General features: G+C 38.1%; 1 protein-coding gene across 1 annotated transcript in view; it reads left to right on the forward strand.

The window, feature by feature from the left end:
* The window catches only part of GDPD4 (glycerophosphodiester phosphodiesterase domain containing 4), a 145,371-nt gene that overhangs the window by 109,765 nt on the left and 11,241 nt on the right, over positions 1 to 24,365 (forward strand). The window contains exons 13-15 of the mRNA XM_036861288.1: positions 5,592 to 5,739; positions 17,622 to 17,704; positions 18,480 to 18,532. Coding sequence (XP_036717183.1) covers positions 5,592 to 5,739; positions 17,622 to 17,704; positions 18,480 to 18,532 — 284 coding nt within the window. The remainder of the gene's footprint in view (positions 1 to 5,591; positions 5,740 to 17,621; positions 17,705 to 18,479; positions 18,533 to 24,365) is intronic.

Raw genomic sequence — 24,365 nt, forward strand, 5'->3', positions numbered from 1 at the left:
CTTTGTTGGAAGGTTTTTGGTTAATGATTCAATCTCCTTATTCATTGTATGTCTATTTGTATTTTCTAATTCTTTATGATTAAAAGGTAGGTTTTGTGTTTCTAGGAATTTGTTTCAGCTAGGTTATCCAATTTGTTGGGATACAACTGTTCATAGTACTCTCTTATAATCCTTTTTATTTCTGTAAAATTGGTAGTAATGTCCCCAATTTTATTTCTGCTTTCAGTAATTTGAGTTTCTCTTTTTATTAATAGTAACATCTAGATAAAGGTTTATCAATTTTGTTGATCTTTTTGAAGAACTAACCTTTGGGTTCATTGATTTTCTCTATTGGTTTTCTGTTTTCTATTTCATTTATATCTGCTCTAATCTTTATTATTTTCTTTCTTTTGCTATGTTGGATCAATTTGTTCTTCTTTTTCTAGTTCCTTAAGTTACAAAGTTAGGATGCTGATTTGAGATCTTCCTTGTTTTTTAAATGTAAGCATGTATAACTATGAATTTATCCCCAGCACCACTTTTGCTGCATGCCATAATTTTGGTATGTTGTGTTTTTATTCTCATTTGTCTCCAAGTATTTTGTAATTTCCCTTGTGATTTCTTTTTTGATCCATTGGTAGTTTAAAAGTGTGTTAAGTTCCACGAATATGTAAATTTTCCAGTTTTCCTTCTGTTATTGACTTCTAATTTCATCTTGTTGTGGTTGGAGGAGATACTTTGTATGGTATCAGTCTGTTTGAATCTATCAAGTCTTAATTTGTTGCCTAACATGTGGTCTATCTTGCAAAGTGTGCACTTGAGAACAATGTGTATGTTGTTAGTGTTGGGCTGAGTGTTATATATATGTCTGTTAGATATAGTTAGTCCTTGTGTTGATTAAGTACTCTATTTCCTTGCTTACCTTTGGTGTGGTTGTTCTATCCATTGTTGAGAGTGGGATATTGAAATCTCTAATGATTATTATACAGCTGTCTATTTCTCCCTTCAATTCTGTCAGTTTTTGCTCTGTAAATTTTGCTGGTCTGTCATTAGGTGTGTAAATGTTTACAATTGTTGTATCTTCTTGCTGTATTGAATCTCTTATTAATATATAATGTCCTTCTTTGTCTCTTATAACCTTGATATAAAGCCTATTTTGTCTAACATCAGCATAGCCACCCCTGCTCTTGTTGGTTACTATCTGCATGGACTGTCTTTCCATCCTTTCCCTTGTAATCTATCTGTGTCTGTGAATATAAAGTGAGTCTCTTGTAGACATCATGAATTGAAACATATGTTTTATCTGTTCTGCCAGTCTCTGTCTTTTACTTAGAGAGGTTGACCCAATTACATTTAAAATAATTACTGACAAGGAGGGATTTTGTCACACTGTTACTTCTGTCATTTCTGTAAATATTTGTTATTTTGTTTCTGTCATCTGTTTTTTTTTTTTTCTTTACTTTCTATATGCCTTATAGCTTTTTTGTCCCTTTGGTTTCTGCATTACAATTTTCTTTGTTGTTTTGTTGATCTTTTATAGTGAAATGTTTAAATCCTTTTCTCATTTTTTGGGGGTGTATATTCTATATCTATTTTATTTTTGGTTACCATGGGAATTACATTTACTATACTAAAGCTTTAACACTCTTATTTGAACTTATATCAGCTTAACTTCAATAACATAGAAAAACTCTGTTCCTTTACAGATCTGTTCCTACCTTTCTGGGTTGTTAATGTCAGAAAATTAAATCTTTATACATTGTGTGCACCAAAACATAAACTAGTAATTTAAAAAAATGCATTAGTCTCAAATTACATAGAAAACAACTTTTGGAGCTACAAACCAAATTTACAATAATACTAACATTTAGGCTAATAATTATTTTTTTCTTTAGATATACTAGTCTCAAATCATGTAGAAAATAAAAAGTACAGTTACAAACCATTGTTACAATAATACTAGCTTTTATAATTGCCCATATATTTGCTTTTATTGAGATCTTTATTTCTTCATTCAATTCTGAGTAACTGTCTAGTGTCCATTCATTTCACCTTGCAGGACTCCATTTAGTTTTTCTTGCAAGGTGAGTCTAGTGGCCATGAACTCCCTCAGCTTTAGTTCTTCTGGGAATATCTTAATTTGTTTCTCACTTCTGAATGACAGTTTTTCTGGATATAGGATCCTTCACTGACAGTATTTTAACACTTTGAATAGGTTGGTCCACTGCCTTCTGGCCTCCAAAGTTCTGATGAGAAATCTGCTGGTGATGTTGAGGATCCCTTGTATGAGACAAGTCACTTCTCTCTTGGTGCTTTCAGTATTCTCTCTCTGGCTTTTGAAAGTCTGATTATAATGCGTCTCAGTGTGAGTCCCTTTGAATTCATCTTACTTGGAGGTTGTTGATCTTCTTGGATGTTTTCCTTCATGTCTTTGATCAAATTTGAGAAGTTTTAAGCCATTATTTCTTCAAATATTCTTTCTGTCCTGTTCTCTTTCTCTTTTCCTTTTGGGAATCCAAGAATGCATATATTGATCTGTTTGATGGTGTCCCATAGATATTTTAGGCTGTTCACTTTTCTTCAATTTTTTTTCTTTCTGTTCTTCAGAATGGTTAACGTCTATTGGCCTATCTTCAAGTTCACCAATTCTTTCTTCTACCTGCTCAAATCTGCCTTTGGATCCTAATATCAAAATTTTCATTTCAGTTACTATACTGTTCAGTTCTAGAATTCTTTTTGGTTTCTTTGTTAGGATTTATGTTCCTTTATTAATATTTAAATTTTGTTTATACATTTTTAAACTTTATCTACATCTTCCTTTAGTTCTTTGAGTATCTTTAAGAGATTTGTTTCCAAGTCTTTGTCTAGCATATCTGCCAACAACTCTTCTCTGGGAACAGTTTTTATCAATTTATTTTTTTTCCTTTGAATGGACCCTATTTTCTTGTTTCTTAGTATGCCTTGTGATTTTTTTTTGTTGAAAAATGTATATTTCAATCTAATAATCTGGTAACTCTGGAAATCAGATTCTTCCCTTCCTCAAAGTATGCTGTATTTTTGTTATTTGTTTATTTGTTGTTGTTGGCTGTCTCTGTGCCAAGGATCAGCCTGAGTTCTTCTCAAATCTCTTGTGTTCCTTTCCCTGCTCATACATGGTCACTTTCTAATTTTCCCCATATATAAATTGCTTTTGCATGTCCTAGTCTTTAATGTATGACTCCCAAAAAGGGAAAAAAAGAAAAATAAAAGGTGGGGAGGAAAGAGTGCTGGCCCTTTTAACCCCTGGTAGTCACTTCAGTGGGAGTGGGAGGGGTTTGCAACAGTGGGGGGAGGTACAAAAATCATGGCTTCCCTACTCTGTCTACAGCTCTGTGAATGGAAGCATCAATCAGTGATCAGAGCACAGATCCCTAATATATGAAGGATAGCATCCTTTTGGCTCACCTTGGCTCCTACAAGGTTTGTGCAAGCTGCTTCAGGAACATGGGCACAGCTGCCTGCCATGGGGCTGGTGTACTGTAACTGCTACTGTGCCAAGTGATGAAATCAACCAAAGTTAACTATAACTTACCATCCAAAACTCCCCTGGAAGTTGAAAGCCTTCAATAGATTCCATAGCTACAAAATAGTTATATTAGGCAGATTCTTTTAGTGCAGTTGTTGTCTAGGTGGGGAGAGAAATTCCTGGTGTTTCCTTCTCTGCCACCTTCCAAGAATCCTCTCCTGTGAAATAAGTGTTTTTATGAGATAAATACCTAAGAATGCAGTTGCTGGGTTATGGTAATTACTTGTCTAGTTTTATGAAAACTGCCAAACTTTTTTTGGGAAACTTTTATGTTCCTGCCAGCAATGTATAATGACCTAGAGCCTCTACATCCTTACCAATTTTTGGCATTGTCACTATATTATTGTAGCCATTCCAATAGGTGTGTAGTGACATCTCATTGTGGTTTTAATTTTCATTCTCTGATGGCTAATGATGTTGCCCATATTATCATGTGTTTATTTTCCAATGGTATACCCTCTTCAGTGAAATGTCTCTTCATATCCTTTCTAACTGAATTGCTTGAATTTTTTTTATTATTGAATTTTGAGGGTTCTCTCTATATTATAGATACTAGTCCTCTGTTGCATATGTTGTTTGTAAATAATTTGTCCCAGTATGGCTGGTCTGTAGCATCCTCTTAACAGAGTCTCCCACAGAGCAGAATTTTTAAATTTTGATGAGGTCTAACTTGTCAATTTTACCTTTTATGGATCATGCTTTTAGTGTCAAGTCTAAGAGTTCTTTGTCTACCTCTTAGATCTCAAAGATTTCTCCTATGTTTTAAACATATTCTTTCATCACTATTATGCAGTTTACAGCTTTCAGATCCTTCCTTGTTTTGTTAAGTTTATACCTAATTATTTAATTTTCTTTGGAGTGATTGCTAATAGTATTGTTTTAAATTTCAATTTCTGTATGTTTATTAATATATAGAAATGTGTTTGGTTTTTGAGTGTTGGTTTCAAAAAGTATAAAAAGTAGCTTTTTCAAAACCATTTCCTTATTTCTATTTTTTAAATTTATCTTTAGGTGATCTGTAGAATTGTCTTAAAGACAATCTAACGTATTGGGTATCTAATGGCAGGCACTCCTGTAAAGGTGGTATGGTTATTTTTATTTTACAGTTTATACACTGAGCCTAAGAACTTGCCAAGTTAGTATGTGGCTGGGATTCAAACCCAGGCTTGTACAGAGCTGTTTTCAATATGCTATACCATCTCAGGGTTTAAAAAGTCTTTTGAAGGCACTTACCTGGTGTATTTTCTGAGAAATATAATCTCTGAAAATGACAGCTTGACTAGGTGTTCTTCTACTGTTTCTGTAGATAGTGCACAAATATTTACTGACATTTGAAGTTCTGACATTGGGAAGTGTTGTGTTCCATTCCCCCTACTCAATGCTTATAAAAATTCTTTATATTTGAAATTTAAATATTCACCAAATTGGTGTTCATTTCTTCATTCCTTCCTTTAACTATTTCTGAAGGCAGGTATGCTAGGTACTGGATATACAGAGATGAGTAAGACACAGTCTCTGCTTTTAATTTGCTTACAGTCAAGTAAAGAAGACTGATAGGAAAGCAGATAAATAGAGTAGAGTGTGGTAAGTACTCTGATGGAAGTAAGTACATTTGCTACACAATAGTGTACTGGAGCTGGTTCATTTCAGCTTATGGGAGCAAATTGTGGGAGTATTTACACCATGGAAATTGGCAAATTCTACAGTTAGGGCTTTTCTTTTTTTTTTTCTTTCCCTCCATCTCTCCTTCCTTCCTCCCTCCCTCCCTCCCTCCCTCTCTCCCTCTCCTCCTTCTTTCCCTTCTCTTTCCCTTAGGAAGCCAGTTTACTAAAATACTACTGTTGGTACAGGAGCAAAGGTATTAAATCCAGTTCTTTATCTCACTGTAACATGAGCTCATTCTGCATGTCATATCATAAGTTGTCCTACTACCAACTACTTCTGGTGATTTAAGCAACAGCCTTTCACAAACACGGTGGCTGTTTCCCTTTTACATGATGAGAGTGAGATTAAGTCTAAATCTCCTGTGGGTTCTTTTTCTTCCCAGAGAATATAAAGCAGTTAACATCAACATCAACTTATACATCGTCAATGAACCTTGGCTTTTCTCACTGGCCTGGTGCTCCAGCATTTACTCAGTGACCACAGACAACATTCAGGTCCTGAATGAGATAAATCACCCTTACTTCTTCATGGTGAGCTGATAGTCCAGATTGTTCTTCCAACTCTGGTACAATAGGGGTCTCTGTCCCCCACCCCACCCCTACACTGCCCACTGTGCAGTCCCCAGGGAAGCTGCTTAAGAGCAGAGATTTATGTGACATTGGAGATGGCATTCCCCCTTCTCTCACCCAGATCCCTCTGTGATTTTCAGGGAAAAATTAATGTTGTTTTAATAATTGCTATTTATTGACTCCTCACACTGTGCCTTTCATGCATTATGTAATTTAACCCTCTGAGTTAGCCACTAGGAGTATCCCCATGGGGGATCTGAAGTTTGTAGCTTCACATGATACAAGATTCAAAATGAGGTCTGACTCCAGAGTTTTGTTACTGCAGCCCCACCTTCCTGTAGGCACAGCAACAATGACAGTGGCATGGGGTGTGGGGAGAAAATCAAGTGTACTTGATTCCAAAGTGAAAACTGTGTGTCCTGAGCAAAATGCTTTTGAAAAGGAGAGTGAGTGTCCAGCCACCAAGCTTGATTTCCCCTTCTGTCCTGCTACTGCTTACGGCCAGAAGTGTGGGGGACCTGAAGACCTGTGTTTTAATCCCAGCTAAATCCCACCACTTACTGTCTGTAGAGGGAACCCCAGCTAACCAGTTAACTGCTTCAGAAGCTGTTTTTCAAATCAGTGTAGAGTATGTTGACTGAATCGGACATCTATAACAGAAAACAGCTTAATTTCTCTCCACTGACTCTTTAAACTGCTCTGTGAACTAGATCTTTCCCTGCCCTTGAATGAGGTCTCACTCAGATCCCATAGCTTTTCTAGTCACTCTTAGATAATTTCTTAAAGTACAGTTTAGTCACCAAAAAGTCTCAGTTCAGCATCAACAGTCTAGCCCAGAGAATAACCCAGACTCTAAACTGCCTTGAAAATTAAAGCTTTTTAAATGAGAGGCCTAAATATTTCTTGTTGCTTTCTCCATAACTCCAGGTTCACTGGCCCTTGTTTCTGTCTTGATCAGGGTCAGGAGCAGGAGAAAGGGGATCAAGGCCAAGGGCACAATCTCATAGGGCTAGTACTGCACTGAGTACTACTCAGTACAGTACTCAGTACACTACTCTGGCGGCAGTGTAAAATTGCTTACCCCTTCTTTCCTGGTGGCTTGGGCAGTTTTCTGTAGATGACCCTCAAGGAAACCTTGGATGGCAGGTCCCTTGGCATAGGTAAAGCCTCTCCACTTGTCTGTCCCCATAGTATCCCGCTTCATGTATGTACTATATACTTTTCTAACATTTTTGTTTTTTAAAATTGATTGCAAAGTAAACTTGTTCATTATATAAAATTCAGTCATTATAAAAATCTGTAAATTAGAAAGCAATACTCTCCTCCATAATCCTATCCCCCTAAATCAATAATGTCTTAAAGTTGTCCCTTTGGATATATCAAATAAAAGTTTATTAAGTAAAACTTTTCATTTTAATATTTTAATTCATATTTGAGTTGATAATAAATTCATGTGATTCAAAATTCAAAGAGTATAAAAGAATGTAAATAAAAAACTTCCTTCTAGAAGAGTGCCCCCGCTTGCCAGAACTAGAGAAAGCCCTCGCACAGAAACGAAGACCCAACACAGCCATAAAATAAAAAATAAATAAATTAATTAATTTAAAAAAAATTAAAAAAAAAAAGAATCAGAAAAAACATTAAAAAAAAAAAACAAAAAAAACACACTTCCTTCTACACCTGGCCTGGGCTTTTTTAAAGGACCCAAAGTCACTTTGTTCAGGGGGGTGGGGCCAGTATCCCAAAGGCTTTCCTAAGCAGCCTACACTCTGGGTTAGAATATGCAGATTCAAATCTTGGCTCTAACCACTTACTGTGTGAACTTGGAAATGTTAGTTAACCTGTCTGGGCCTTAGACAGGTTATTTGTTTATTTGTAAATTGGGGATAAAAATACTCCAATAGGGAAACCTTCAAGATGGTGGAGGAGTAAGACGTGGAGATCATCTTCCTCCCCACAAATACATCTGAAATCCATCTACATGTGGAACAACTCCTACAGAATGCTTATTGGACGCTGGCAGAAGACCTCAGACTTCCCAAAAGGCAAGAAACTCCCCACGTACCTGGGTAGGGCAAAAGAAAAAAGAAAAAACAGAGACAAAAGAATAGGGATGGGACCTGCACCTCTGGGAGGGAGCTGTGAAGGAGGAAAGGTTTCCACACATTAGGAAGCCCCTTCACTGGCAGAGACAGGGAGTGGCGGGGGGGAAGCTTCAGAGCCAAGGAGGAGAGCAACAGGGGCGCAGAGGGCAAAGTGGAGAGATTCCCGCACAGAGGATTGGTGCCGACCAGCACTCACCAGCTTGAGAAGCTTGTCTACTCACCCGCTGGGGCGGGTGGGGGCTGGGAGCTGAGGCTCAGACTTTGGAGGTTGGATCCCAGGGAGAGGACTGGGGTGGGCTGCGTGAACACAGCCTGAAGGGGGCTACTGCACCACAGCTAGCTGGGAGGGAGTCCGGGAAAAAGTCTGGAACTGCCTAAGAGGCAAGAGACCATTGTTTTGGGGTGCATGAGGAGAGGGGATTCATAGCAGCGCCTAAACGAGCTCCAGAGATGGGCGGGAGCCGCGGCTATCAGCGCGGACACCAGAGATGGGCATGAAATGCTAAGGCTGCTGCTGCTGCTGCTGCCACCAAGAAGCCTATGTGCAAGCACAGGTCACTCTCCACACCTACCCTGCCTGGGAGTCTGTGCAGCCCTCCACTGCCAGAGTCCCGGGATCCAGGGACAACTTCCCCTGGAGAACACACGGCATGCCTCAGGCTATTGCAACGTCATGCTGGCCTCTGCCACCGCAGGCTCGCCCTGCATTCTGTAACCCTCTCTTCCCTCAGCCTGAGTGACCCAGAGCCCCCTAATCAGCTGCTACTTTAACCCTGTCCTGTCTGAGCAAAGAACAGACGCCCTCAGGTGACCTACATGCAGAGGTGGGGCCTAAACCAAAGCTGAACCCCAGGAACTGTGTGAACAAAGAAGAGAAAGGGAAATTTCTCCCAGCAGCCTTAGGAGCAGCGGATTAAATCTCCACAATCAACTTGATGTACCTTGCATCTCTGGAATACCTGAACAGACAATGAATCATCCCAAAATTGAGGCAGTGGACTTTGGGAGCAACTAAAGACTTGGGGTTTGCTTTCTGTACCTAATTTGTGTCTGGTTTTATGTTTATCTTAGTTTAATATTTAGAGTTTATTATCATTGGTAGATTTGTTTACTGATTTGGTTGCTCTCCTTTTTAAATTTTTTTATATATACATATATATTTTTTTCCTTTTTCTCTTTTTGTGTGTATGTGTATGCTTCTTTGTGTGATTTTGCCTGTATAGCTTTGCTTTTACCATTTGTTCTAGGGTTCTGTCTGTCCATTTGTGTGTGTGTGTGTGTGTGTGTGTGTAGTTTTTAGCACTTGTTATCATTGATGGATTTGTTTTTTGGTTTGGTTGCTCTCTTCTTTCTTTCCTTCCTTTTAATTTTTTTTATTTTTAATAATTTTTAAATTTTGTATTTTAATAACTTAATTTTATTCTTTCCTTCCTTCCTTCCTTTCCTTTCTCCCTTTTCTTCTGAGCCATGTGGCTGACAGGGTCTTGGTTCTCCAGCTGGGTGTCAGGCCTGTGCCTCTGAGGTGGGAGAGCCGCGTTCAGGACGTTGGTCCACCAGAGACCTCCCAGCTCCATGTAATATCAAATGGCAAAAGCTCTCCCAGAGATCTCCATCTCAATGCTAACACCCAGCTCCCCTCAATGACCAGCATGCTACAGTGCTGGACACTCTGTGCCAAACTACTAGCAAGAGAGGAACACAACCACACCCATTAGCAGAGAGACTGCCTAAAATCATAATAAGGTCACAGACACCCCAAAACACACCACTGGACGTGGTCCGACCCACCAGAAAAACAAGATCCAGCCTCATCCACCAGAACACAGGCACCAGTCCGCTCCACCAGGAAGCCTACACAACCCACTGAACCAACCTTACCCACTGGGGGCAGACAAGAAAAACAACGGGAACTACGAACTGAAGCCTGTGAAACGGAGACCCCAAACACAGTAAGTTAAGCAAAATGAGAAGACAGAGAAACACACAGCAGATGAAAGAGCAAGGTAAAAACCCACCAGACAAAATACATGAAGAGGAAATAGGCAGTCTACCTGAAAAAGAATTCAGAGTAATGATAGTAAAGATGATCCAAAATCTTGGAAATAGAATGGAGAGAATACAAGAAACGTTTAACAAGGACCTAGAAGAACTAAAGAGCAAACAAACAATGATGAACAACACAATAAATGAAATTTCAGATTCTCTAGAAGGAATCAATAACAGAATAACTGAGGCAGTAGAACAGATAAGTGACCTGGATGATAAAATAGTGGAAATAACTACTGCAGAGCAGAATAAAGGAAAAAGAATGAAAAGAATTGACGACAGTCGCAGAGACCTCTGGGACAACATTAAACGCACAAACATTCGAATTATAGGGGTCCCAGAAGAAGAAGAGAAAAAGAAAAGGACTGAGAATATATTTGAATAGATTATAGTTGAAAACTTCCCTAGTATGGGAATGGAAATAGTTAATCAAGTCCAGGAAGTGCAGAGTCCCATACAGGATAAATCCAGGGAGACACATGCCAAGACACATATTAACCAAACTATCAAAAATTAAATACAAAGAAAAGGTAAAAGCAGCAAGGGTAAAACAACAAATAACATACAAGGGAATCCCCATAAGGTTAACAGCTGATCTTTCAGCAGAAACTCCGCAAGCCAGAAGGGAGTGGCAGGACATATTTAAAGTGATGAAAGGGAAAAAACCTACAACCAAGATTACTCTACCCAGCAAGGATCTCATTCATATTCAACAGAGAAATTAAAACTTTTACAGACAAGCAAAAGCAAAGAGAATCCAGCACCACCAAACCAGCTTTACAACAAATGCTAAAGGAACTTCTCCAGGCAGAAAACACAACAGAAGGAAAAGACCTTCAGTAAGAAACCCAAAATAATTAGGAAAATGGTAATAGGAACATACATATCGATAACTACCTTAAATGTAAATGCGTTAAATACTCCAACCAAAAGACATAGACTGGCTGAATGGATACAAAAACAAGACCCATATATATGCTGTCTACAAGAGACCCACTTCAGACCTAGGGACAAATATAGAATGAAAGTGAGGGGATGGAAAAAGATATTCCATGCAAATGGTAATCAAAAGAAAGCTGAAGTAGCAGTTCTCGTATCAGCCAAAGTAGACTTTAAAATAAAGACTGTTACAAGAGACAAAGAAGGACACTACATAATGATCAAGGGATCAATCCAAGAAGAAGATATAACAATTGTAAATATTTATGCACCTAACATAGGAGCACCTCAACATATAAGGCAAATGGTAACAGCCATAAAAGGGGAAATCAACAGTAACACCATCATAGTAGGGGACTTTGACACCCCACTTTCACCAATGGACAGATCATCCAAAATGAAAATAAATAAGGAAACACAAGCTTTAAATGATACATTAAACAAGATGGACTTAATTGATATTTTTCAGACATTCCATCCAAAAACAACAGAATACACTTTCTTCTCAAGTGCTCATGGAACATTCTCCAGGATAGATCATATCTTGGGTCACAAATCAAAGCTTGATAAATTTAAGAAAATTGAAATCATATCAAGTATCTTTTCGAATCACAACGCTTTGAGACTAGATATCAATTATAGGAAAAACTCTGTAAAAAATACAAACAGACGGAGGCTAAACAATACACTACTAAATAACCAAGAGATCACTGGAGAAATCAAAGAGGAAATCAAAAAATACCTAGAAACAAATGACAATGAAAACACGATGACCCAAACCCTATGGGATGCAGCAAAAGCAGTTCTAAGAGGGAAGTTTATAGCAATACAATCCTACCTCAAGAAACGAGAAACATCTCAAATAAACAACCTAACCTTACACCTAAAGCAATTAGAGAAAGAAGAACAAAAAACCCCCAACGTTAGCAGACGGAAAGAAATCATAAAGATCAGATCAGAAATAAATGGAAAAGAAATGAAGGAAACAATGGCCAAGATCAATAAAACTAACAGCTGGTTCTTTGAGAAGATAAACAAAATTGATAAACCATTAGCCAGACTCATCAAGAAAAAAAGGAGAAGACGCAAATCAATAGAATTAGAAATGTAAAAGGAGAAGTAACAACTGACACTGCAGAAATACAAAGGATCATGAGAGATTACTACAAGCAACTAATGCCAATAAAATGGACAACCTGGAAGAAATAGACAAATTCTTAGAAAAGCATAACCTTCTGACTGAATCAGGAAGAAATAGAAAATATAAACAGACCAGGGACAAGCACTGAAATTGAAACTGTGATTAAAAATCTTCCAACCAGCAAAAGCCCAGGACCAGATAGCTTCACAGGCGAATTCCGTCAAACATTTAGAGAAGAGCTAAAACCTATCCTTCTCTAACTCTTCCAAGATATAGCAGAGAGAGGAACACTCCCAAACTCATTCTACGAGACCACCATCACCCTGATACCAAAACCAGACAAAGATGTCACACAAAAAACTACAGGCCAGTATCACTGGTGAACATATATGCAAAACTCCTCAACAAAGTACTAGCAAACAGAATCCAACAACACATTAAAAGGATCATACACCATGATCAAGTGGGGTTTATCTCAGGAATGCAAGGATTCTTCAATATATGCAAATTAATCAATGTGATAAACCATATTAACAAATTGAAGGAGAAAAACCATATGATCATCTCAATAGCTTCAGAAAAAACTTGACAAAATTCAACACTCAAAAACCCTCCAGAAAATAGGCGTAGAGGGAACTTACCTCAACATAACAAAGGCCATATATGATAAACCCACAGCCAACATCATTCTCAGTGGTGAAAAACTGAAAACATTTCCTCTAAGATCAGGAACAAGACAAGGTTGTCCACTCTCACCACTCTTATTCAACATTGTTTTGGAAGTTTTAGCCACGGTAATCAGGGAAGAAAAAGAAAAGGAATCCAAATCAGAAAAGAAGAAGTAAATCCGTCACTGTTTGTAGATGACATGATACTATACATAGAGAATCCTAAAGATGCTACCAGAAAACTACTAGAGCTAATCAATGATTTTCGTAAAGTAGCAGGATACAAAATTAATGCACAGATATTTCTTGCATTCCTATACACTAATGATGAAAAATCTGACAGGGAATTTAAGGAAACACTCCCATTTACCACTGCAACAAAAAGAATAAAATACCTAGGAATAAACCTACCTAAGGAGACAAAAGACCTGTATGCAGAAAACTATAAGACACTGATGGAAGAAATTAAAGATGATACCAACAGATGGAGAGATATACCATGTTCTTGGATTGGAAGAATCAACACTGTGAAAATGACTATACTACCGAAAGCAATCTACAGATTCAATGCAATCCCTATCAAACTACCAATGGCATTTTTCACAGAACTAGAACAAAAAATTTCATAATTTGTATGGAAACACAAAAGATCCCGAATAGCCAAAGCAATCTTGAGAAAGAAAAACGGAGCTGGAGGAATCAGGCTCCCTGACTTCAGACTATACTACAAAGCTACAGTAATCAAGACAGTATGGTACTGGCACAAACACAGAAATATAGATCAATGGAACAGTATAGAAAGCCCAGAGGTAATCCCATGCACATATGGTCACCTTATCTTTGACAAAGGAGGCCACAATATACAATGGAGAAAAGACAGCCCCTTCAGTAAGTGGTGCTGCGAAAACTGGACAGCTACATGTAAAAGAATGAAATTAGAACACTCCCTAGCACCATACACAAAAATAAACTCAAAATGGATTAAAGACCTAAATATAAGGCCAGACACTATAAAACTCTTAGCGGAAAACATAGGCAGACCACTCTATGACATAAATCACAGCAAGATCCTTTTTGACCCACCTCCTAGAGAAATGGAAATAAAAACAAAAATAAAAAATGGGACCTAATGAAACTTAAAAGCTTTTGCACAGCAAAGGAAACAATGAAGACCAAAAGACAACCCTCAGAATGGGAGAAAATATTTGCAAATGAAGCAACTGACAAAGGATTAATCTCCAAAATTTACAAGCAGCTCATGCAGCTCAATATTAAAACAACAAACAACCCAATCCAAGAATGGGCAGAAGACCTAAATAGACATTTCTTCAAAGAAGATATACAGATTGCCAAGAAACACATGAAAGGATGCTCAACATCACTAATCATAGAGAAATGCAAATCAAAACTACAATGAGGTATCACCTCACACCAGTCGGAATGGCCATCATCAGAATATCAACAAGTAATAAATGCTAGAGAGGGTGTGGAGAAAAGGGAACCCTCTTGCACTGTTGGTGGGAATGTAAATTGATACAGCCACTATGGAGAACAGTATGGAGGTTCCTTCAAAAACTAAGACTAGATCTACCGTACGACCCAGCAATTCCACTACTGGGAATATACCCTGAGAAAGCCATAATTCAAAAAGAGTCATGTACCACAATGTTCATTGCAGCACTATTTACAATAGCCAGGACATGGAAGCAACCTAAGTGTCCATCATCGGATGAATGGATAAAGAAGATGTGGCACATATATACAATGGAATATTACTCAGCTATAAAAAGAAACGAAATTGAGTTACTTGTAGTGAGGTGGATGGACCTAGTCTGTCATACAGAGTGAAGTAAGTCAGAAAGAGAAAAACAAATACTGTATGCTAACACATATATATGGAATGTAAAAAAAAAAAAGAAAAAAAAAGGTTCTGAAGAACCTAAGGGCAGGACAGGAAGAAAAATGCAGACGTAGAGAATGGACTTGAGGACATGGGGAGGGGGAAGGATAAGGGTAAGCTGGGACGAAGTGAGAGAGTGGCATGGACATATACACACTACCAAATCTCAAATAGATGGCTAGTAGGAAACAGCCACACAGCACAGAGGGATCAGCTTGGAATTTTATGACCACCTAGAGGAGTGGGATAGGGAGGGTGGGAGGGAGCTGCAAGAGGGAGGATATATGTATTTGTGTAGCTGATTCACTTTGTTATACAGCAGAAACTAACACACCATTGTAAAGCAATTATACTCCAATAAAGATGTTAAAAAATACTACAATAGAAGCAATTTTATCCAAAATAATCCTGTCTGCTTAGCAGTCTCTTAATTCAAAAATTTTAAATGGGGAATCATGAAATGAATGATATACAATCTATTAGCTTTTTACTACATTTTAAAGAACGTACCTAATAGTTAGTGGCTTAAAAGAAACAAATATTTGTCACATTCTCTATGATGGCTGAGTGGTTTCTCTGTGCTCAGCCAGTTTGGCTGGACTAAGTGGTAGGATGGCCCCATTCATATGTCTGTGGTCTTACCTGAGATGAGTGTGGTCTCTCTTCGTTTGGTCAGTCATCCTCAAGGAATCCAGCTTGTGCATGTTCACCTGGTGGCATTGGGTTCTCAGCAGCAAGAGAGGTGAAGTCCCAATGCACATACCTTTTCAAGGATCTCCCAGTGTGATGTTTGCTAATGTTCCATCGGCCAAAGAAAATCACATGGTCAAGTCCAGATTCAAGGTGGGGCAGGGAAGAAACAGACTTTACCTTTTGATGGAGAGGAAGAGCAAAGTCACATTGCATATAGACCTGCATTTTGGGAGGAATATTTTGGTCGTTTTTATAAACAATCTACCACATACATACCTCACACATTTTAATTTAAACTATTCATTCACTTTTTGACGTCTTTCCTTTGAGTGTATTTCAGCTGATTGAATTCTGTATTCTCTTGCTTTTGTATACTTCCCAATGAACCATCTATGATTTCTAAGTTTTGTTTCCTTAAAGCACAACAAGAACTTGAGGGACTTCCCTGGTGGTCCAGAGGGTAAGACTCTGCGCTCCCAATGCAGGAGGCCTGGCCTCGATCCCTGGTCAGGGAACTAGATCCCGCATACATGCCTCAACTAAGAGTTCACATGTTGCAACTAAGAAGCAACTAAAAGATCCTGCATGCCACAACTAAGAGCCCGCAACTAAGAAATCTGCATGTCACAACTAAGAAGCCCGCATGCCGCAACTAAGAAGTCTACATGCCACAACTAAGAAGTCCGCATGCCGCAGCTAAGAACCCACATGCCACAACTAAGAAACCCGCATGCCACAGCTAAGAGCCTGCATGCTGTAACTAAGAAGTCTGCATGCCACAACTAAGAAACCCACATGCTGCAACTAAAAATTCCCGTATGCCACAACCAAAAAGCCTGCATGCTGCAACTAAGTCTGCATGCCACAACTAAGAGGTCTGCATGCTGCAACTAAGAGTCTGTATGCCACAACAAAAAGATCCTGCATGCCGAAACTAAAAGATCCTGCATGCCTCAACTAAGACCCGGTGCAGCCAAGATGCATAAATAAATAAATATTTTTAAAAATTAAAAAAAAAACAAGAACATGAAGTCATTTGGAGAAATGACAGGAAGGAGGAAGCCACCCAATTTTTTATAATCCTCCCCTCATCTCTTAGTGTTTCTCTTATACCTAAATCAAAAGCAGTTTATTTTGTAATGACCTTTTCTTTCTTCATCAAGTTTTTCAAAGCATCGACTTAGTTTCCTTGAAAATGACATACTTTTTAACTCAGATTTTACAGATTTAAGTAACACTGAACTACACTGCACAATTTTAACAACTGGTACAGCTGTTCTAAGCCATTTGGGTAGTAAGAACAACTGATTCTTGGTGACGGTACAACTCACTTGGTGGGCATCCTGAAGCAGGCCAAAGCACTGGTCAGTCAGGTTCCCAGAGAGGATTAAGAGCCTCAGTTTACTGGAAGTTGGTTAAGAGCTTCTAATGTACATGCGTAGTAGAGCTGTTGTGAGGATTAGCTGTGAAAATACCTTTGAAGTGCTTGGAATGCTTCCTTAACTCCTGTAAATTCTCATTAATGTTAGTTGTTCTCATCTTTATCATGATAGTTCATGTTATTGTTATTATTATTATCATTGTTAATCAGTCCAAGGAAAGACCTTGGGATAGGGTGGAAATGGCATAAGAAAAAATAAAAATGATAGCCCCAGTACCATCAAGTAATACTAGAAGGGGGACAATGAAGGTGGAAAGGGATGAGTAAACTAGCGAAATGAAAAACTCATACAAGAGAACCTAGAAGATGGAGCTCTGTGAAATGGGTGATTCAGGCAAGGAGACTGGAGAAGTTGGCATGTTAGTTAAGAATTATAATTTCAACATATTTATCTGAAGCATGATGATTTAGGAGAAGGATTCCTAAATGCTGGTTCACGGACTGGTTACTTGTTCCTGGGAAGCTTGTTAAAAATACAGAAATTCTAATTCCTGAGTCTGTAGTGAGGCCCAGGAACCTGTATTACTAAAAGCTGCTCAGGTAGATTTGGATGCACAGCCAGGTTTTGGAAGCCATACCATGAAAACATAGAGCACTGGAAGTCAAGAAACTTGGGCTGTAGTCCTGGGTCCAGAATAGACTTGCTCTGGGACTCCCTCAAACACCTATCTTGAGGCTCCAGGGAGAAGTGTGTGAAGTATTTTATCCTTTGTAGAGCCTTTGGCACATGTAAGGGGGTATTGTTAGGATAGCAGCAGGTACTCTCTGTGTTTGAGACCAACCCCATCAATCAAGGTTCCTCTGCCTGGTCTGCCCCCTCTCTGTCCCTGGCAGCCAAGCAAGGGATCTGGCCTACATGATCTAAAATTCCTTCTAGCTGTAAATCCTTTAACTATTTTCTGTTTTGCAGACACCAAGTTACTATAAGTTCATGTGGATTCTCATGGATTGTGTTTCTGCAGTTTTCATTGTTGCCATATTTTATTTTCATTGGTAAGCATATATTTGTAATTTTAAATGATTTTTTCCCAAAATAAAAATATAAATGGTCCTTATGGAAATTTGAGGAAAAACAGTTACATTTTCCCCATAATTCTATATGGCAAATTCTCAGGGAGACAGGGTTTTATCATCTGAACCTCCCATTTCTTCTCATGCTGCTTGCAGCTCCTCACACCCCTTCTACCTCCTCAAAATGAGACCATGTTCTAAGAATAAGGACTCTCACTAAAGCTTAATCAAAGCCTGTTACTACTGTTTTGGTGTGGATCAGTTGGGAGAGGACAGGGGTTGAAGGTTGTTCAGAACAATTGTCTCCACCTTCCCACCTTCCACAAAATTGGACATGCAGAGTGCTGTGTAAAGAGCAAGTTCACACTCCGGAAAGCCTGGATTTTAGTCCTGGCTTTGTCCTTAGTTTCTGGGTGACCCTGGGAAAATCACTGCCCCTTTCCAGACCATAGTCTTTTTATCTGTCCAAGAAAATAACATTTGAGAATTCTTGAGGGAAAATGCTTCAAGATTGCAAGGTTCAGGGTGGGAGAGGGGACATCTGGTAGAAGAATTTTAGCTAGAAGAGACCATGGTTGTTTAGACCTCATCATGCCCATCATTTCCTCATTTGAGTTCTCCTTTAAAGGGGGAAACTACAAACCCTTTGCTTAAGGTAGAATTTGACTGGATAATGTTCTTTTCTGGCCACTGCCTTGAATTATGGCCTATTTTGGAAGAGGTCTATGAGGCTCATGGATGGTCTGCTTCCTTCCAGGTGGAGAGAGAGCCAAAAAGAAAAATTACTCAAGAGCACCGGCATTCACACAGGTAAATCAGAGGCCTAGCCCACTCTCTTCATCCCTACCCGTTGCCTCCAGGATACAGGGCCTGCCTTTAATGTTTTCGACAAGAGTTGAAAGAGTGGGGACCAGTGAGAAGTTGGGACAAAGAGGCTGGGCACATTTCTGGAGGGCCCTTGGCATCAGGATTCTTTGTGGACGTTATCCTCTAAACAATGAGACTCCTTGGAAGATTTTGAACACGGGTATTTTTTGTTCACTTGTTGATATATTCATTCATCACATAGTTATTGAGTACCTACTTTGCGCCAGGCACTGTGAGAGAGACTGAAGTAACTGAAAGCCGTCTATGTAGGGTGACACAAGAGAACAGAGGTTCTGGCCCACAGAGAGCAGTGACGAAGCAGGCAAAGGCATAGCAATTGATACCATTAGGCTAGGCACCTAGGTCCAGGACAGAGAAGGTTCCATGCTTATCAGGGCTGAATGTGCTTTATGTGGCTTCAGTTGTGGGTGATGTATATTGGAAGGTGGAGGGAGAAAACTGTGGAGGGGGAATGCTGGAATAGAGTCTAGGCTCTGCATATAAGCAATCAGGAGATGGCAAATGAATTTCAAACAAGGGAGCTTGTGTAGACTTCTGAGTAAAGGGATGGAATAGCAGAATAACTTATTATTCAGCAGAATAACTCAGAGGCGAAGTGAGATAGGTCCAGTAAGGGAATGGAAACTAGAGTTTATTATTCAGGTGGTTGTGGGTATAATCACACAGTGAGTTACTGGTTTGGGAAGCCAGTGCAATGTCAAAGGGAAAACCAGTTAGGAAGCAGAGGACTGTGCAGTACAAGATACAGTTTCCTCCCATAGCTCTTGGAGCCTTAGGTAAAGTTGATACAGTCACAAAATCATGAATTAATTTAATTTCTTGTGGACAGTGGTGAAGATCATGAGATGCCATGTACCAGCTGGCAGAGGGTTAAACTCATACATTACTTAGAGTTGCAGTGATGAATCCAAAGGGACCATGAAAAAATAAGTTCAGAAATTTGAATAAATTAAATGAAAGGAAATGGACTTTCATTCTGTGAAACTGGAGGTTTAAACCAAGCTCACTGAAATCTCTTAAGGGACAGAGAGATCTCAAATAACGCTGAGTTACATGGATTTTTAGATCACTCTGCTGGCTGTTAGGAAGTCTGAAGGCTATGTTCCAGCTCCCTTATGATTTTTAGTAGTTTTATTAGTAAACTAGGGCTGCCATAACAAAATACCATGGACTGGGTGGCTAAAACACAGAAATTGATTTTCGCACAGTTCTGGAGGCTAGAGGTGCAAGATCATTGTGTCAGCACGTTTGGTTTCTACTGAGGCCTCTCTCCTTGGCTAGCAGATAGCCACTTTCTTCTGTGTCCTGACACAGCCTTTTTTCTGTGCACACACCTCTACCCACCCCTGCCCCGTGTCTCTCTGTGTGTCCAAATTTTCTCTACTCTAGTCAGACTGGATCAGGGCCAACCCCAATGGCCTCGTTTTAATCACCTCTTTAAAGGCCCAGTTTCCATATACAGGCAGATTTTGAGGTACTGGAGGTTATGGCCTCAACATATGAATGTGGGACACACAATTTAGCCCATAACAGTAATCCAGTGAAGAAATGAAAAGAATATGGGAATGTTGAGGAAAGCATGAACAGGAGAGAAATTTTAAAGGAAAGCTCAAAGAGCTGTTTAAATTGGGATAAAAGACAAGGCTATAATGCCTTAGAAAAGTACTGAGTTAACTTGACCCCAACTTCAAACTTTGTTGAATGATGATAAGAGAGTAAGGTAAGTAGGAAATAAATTAAGAATTTTTCCTGTTTTTAAGATTTTTTAGTTGCCCAATTAGAGAAACCAATTTTGCCTGAACTAAGTAAATGCATGAAAAGGCTGTTTGAGTACCTCCAAGAGATACCTAGAAGGGGTGGGCCAAGTTTGGAATCAGGCAAGGAACAAGGAAGACTGGAAAGAAGCCAAAACCACCATCCAGATCCATTCAGTTTGGGGAGAATAGAGCCTTGAACACTAAGCATAGTGTCACATCTTGCACCATGACCATCTCCAAGATGGGCATGTACTGCTGCACCTACTGCTGCCACTGGAATGCTTTATCACCTCTCTAGCTTTAGGATATATTTTTCAGACCTTTAAAGAAGTTGTCTTCTGTCTCATATAGTTTCTTATGAAAAGTCTTCCAAAAAGATCTTCCATTTTTTAAAAAAAAATCATTGTTCCTTTACTTGTAATATGTCCTTTTTCTCTGGCTGCTTTTTAAGATTGTTTCTCTTATTACTGGTTTTCAGTAATTTGATTATAGTTTATCTTGTTGTATATGAGTGTGTATATAAGTGAGTGAGTGAGTGTGTTTGTGTGTGTGTGTGTCCACCCTGCTTGGAGTTTTTTGAGCTACTTAGATCAGTCACAGTATAATTTTTATCAAACTGGATAAATTTTCAGTCTTTATTTTTCAAATTTTTTTGCCTCTACCTTCTTTCTGGGATTCCAATTACATAGATGTTAGACAGTTTCATTTTATCCTATAAGTGACTGAAACTCTGTTCATGTTTATTTTTAGCCTATTTAATTTCTTTGCTTCATTTTGGATAGATTCTATTACCGTATGTATTAGTTTTTTATTGCTATAGAAAAAATTACCACAAATTTAGCAGCTCAATGCAACACAAATTTATCATCTCACAGTTTGTGTGGGTCAGGGGTGGAGGCATGGGTTTGTTAGGTCCTCTTCATAGAGTCTCTCCAGGCTAACATTGAGGTGTTGGCCTGGGCAGCAATCTCTTCTGAGACTTAGAGTCTCCAAGATCACTGGTTGTTGGCAGAATTTAGTTCCTCACAGGAGCTGAAATGCCCCTTTTTTTGTGATCACTGTTGACTGGGTTTTGATTTGAGTTTAGAAACCATATCCAGTCCTAGCCATTTGGCCCACTCACAATGTGGCAGGTTTTTCTTCAATGCCAGCAGGAGAATCTCTCTTTATAGTAGATGGATTCAGAGAGAAAAGGACAAAGGAGGCAAAATAACAGACAAAACAAATAGAAGACAAGTTGAAACGTGGTCACCATTAATTCAACCATTTAATTAATTACATTAAATATAAATGGATCAAATACTCAAATCAAAAGTAGAGATTGTCAGACTAGATAGAAAAAAGCAAGACCCAACCATATGCTGTCTACAAAAGAAATACTTCAAATACAAAGGTACAAGTAGATTACAAAGTGAAAGGATGGGACAATGATATGCCATGCAAACAATAAACATAAAAATATTTTCTGAAAAAAGAAACTTCAAAACATGGAACATTACTGGAAACAGAGATAGATTTCATAATGATGAAAAGGTCAGTATATCAGGAAGGCATTATAGTTATAAGTCTGTTTTCAGTTAATATAACTCTGTTTTCAGTTAACTGAACTCTGTGTTCAGTTAATAACAGAGTTTCAAAACATGTTAGACAACAACTGAAAGAGAGATCATAGTTGGAGATTTTAACATTCTTTACTCAGTACTTGAAAGAACAATTAAACACAAAAAATAAAACAAGAAAGAATATAGAAGTCTGAATAACACTTTCAGCCACCTTGACCTAATTGACATATAACATTTTACCCAACAACTGCAGAATATACAATATTTTCAAGTGTACATGGCATATTTCCCCAAATAGACTACATGACAATCTATACAATAGCCTGGGAGAGACAGCTGATTTACCTAATACATAGAAAGAAACAGAGAATTAGGCAAAATGAGGAGAGAGAGGAATATGGTCTAGTCAAACGAACAAGACAGAAAGCTCAGAAAAACAACTGAAGGAAACTGAGATAAGCAATCTACCTGATAGACTTTAATGTAATGGTCATAAATATGCTCATCAAACTCAGGAAAGGAAAGGATGAACATAGTGAGAACTTTCACAATGAGATAAAAAATATAAGATAGTACCAAACAGAAGTTATGACTGAATTGAAAAAATACACTAGCGGCTTCAACAGCAGAGTAGATGAGGTGGAAAAACGAATGAGCAAGCTAAAAGATAGAATAGTGGAACTCCCCCAGACAGAGCAGCAAAATGAAGAAGGAATTTTAAAAAGTGAAGCTATCATATGGAACCTTTGGGAAAACGTCATGTGGAATAACATTTGCATTATATGGGTCTCAGAAGGAGAAGAGAGAGAGAAAGGGCCAGAAAAATTATTTGAAGAAATAGTGACTAAAAAATTTCCTAATCTGGGGAAGGAAACAGATATCTGGGTCCAGGAATCCCAGAGAGCTCCAAATAAGATGAACCCAAAGAGACACACATACGACACATTACAATTAAAATGGTAAAAGTTAAGGATAAAGAGGGAATCCTTAAAGCAGCAAGAGAAAAATAACTTGAGGCAACAAAGGAGTCATGTGACATATTCAAAGTGCTGAAAGGAAAAAAAATCCCACCAAGAACTCTCTACCCAGCAAGTTTATCATTCAGAAATGAAGGAGAGATTAAGAGTTTCCAAGATAAGCAAAAACTAAAGGAGTTTATCACCACTACACTGATTCTACATGAAATATTAAAGGGACTTCTTTAAACTGAAAAGAAATGGCACTAATTGATAATAAGAAAACATACAAAAATTAAAATCTCACTGGAAAATGTAAATATATAATAAAGATAGGGGATCAATCACTTATAAAGCAAGCATGAAGGTTAAAAGACAAAAGTAGTAAAAATAACTAAAATTACAATAATTAGTTAAGGAATGCATAAAATAAAAAAGTGTGAAAAGTATCATCAATAGATGAATTTCAGAAGACTGAAATCTTACAGAGTATGTTCTGTGACCACAGCAAAATTAAATTAGAAACAAACATGAATAAGATATCTAGATAAGCCTCTAGATGCTGGAAATTAGTGTATTTCTTAAAACCCCATTGACCAAGGAATAAATCACAAGGGAAGTTGGAAAATATTTCAAACTAAAGGATAATGCATATACAACAACAAAATTTGTGGGGTACAGCTAAAGCAGGACTTAGAGGGACATTTCTAACTTTAAATGTTAGAGGGAATATTGCTTTAATATTGATTAATTTTCTGCCTTAAGAATCTAGAAAAAGAAAAGTAAATTTTTCTCTAAGTAAAAGGAAGGAAACACTAAAGACAGCAGGAATCAACGAAATAGAAAAGATACAAACATAGAGAAAATGAAAAGTTGGTTCTTGAAAAGATAAATAAAATTGATAAACTTTTAGCGAGAGAGAGAGTTTGATTGCCAATATGATAAATGATGAATGAAAGAGGAAATATCACTCCAGATCCTAGACATAAAAAGGAATATTATGAACATTTTTATGCCATCATATTTGACAACTTGAAGTAGAGAAATTCTTTGAAATACAAAACTTACTAGAATTGAGAGAAGATACATAAATTTGTAATAGCCTACTATCTGTCGGAGTCAAATTTGTATATCAAAAACTTCACCATAAAGAAAAGTCCAGGGCCAAAGAGTTTCACTGGTTGATCAAATATTTAAGAAATAAAAAGGAAGGAAGGAAGGAGGGAAGGAAGGAAGGAAATCCCATACCAACTCAGAAAAAGAAGAGGAAGGAACACTTCCCAGCTGATTCTTTGAGGTAAGCAATACACTCATATAAAACCTGACAAAGATGTTACAAGTACTAAGTATACAGATCAATATCATTCATGAACTTAGACAAAAATCCTGAACAAAATATTAGCAAATTGAATCTATCAGTATATAAAAAGGATAATGCATCTTGAGTAAGTGGGGTTTATCCCAAAAGTGCAAGATGAAT

The sequence above is a fragment of the Balaenoptera musculus genome, chromosome 8 (assembly GCF_009873245.2).
Source record: "Balaenoptera musculus isolate JJ_BM4_2016_0621 chromosome 8, mBalMus1.pri.v3, whole genome shotgun sequence".
In the NCBI taxonomy this organism is placed as follows: domain Eukaryota; kingdom Metazoa; phylum Chordata; class Mammalia; order Artiodactyla; family Balaenopteridae; genus Balaenoptera; species Balaenoptera musculus.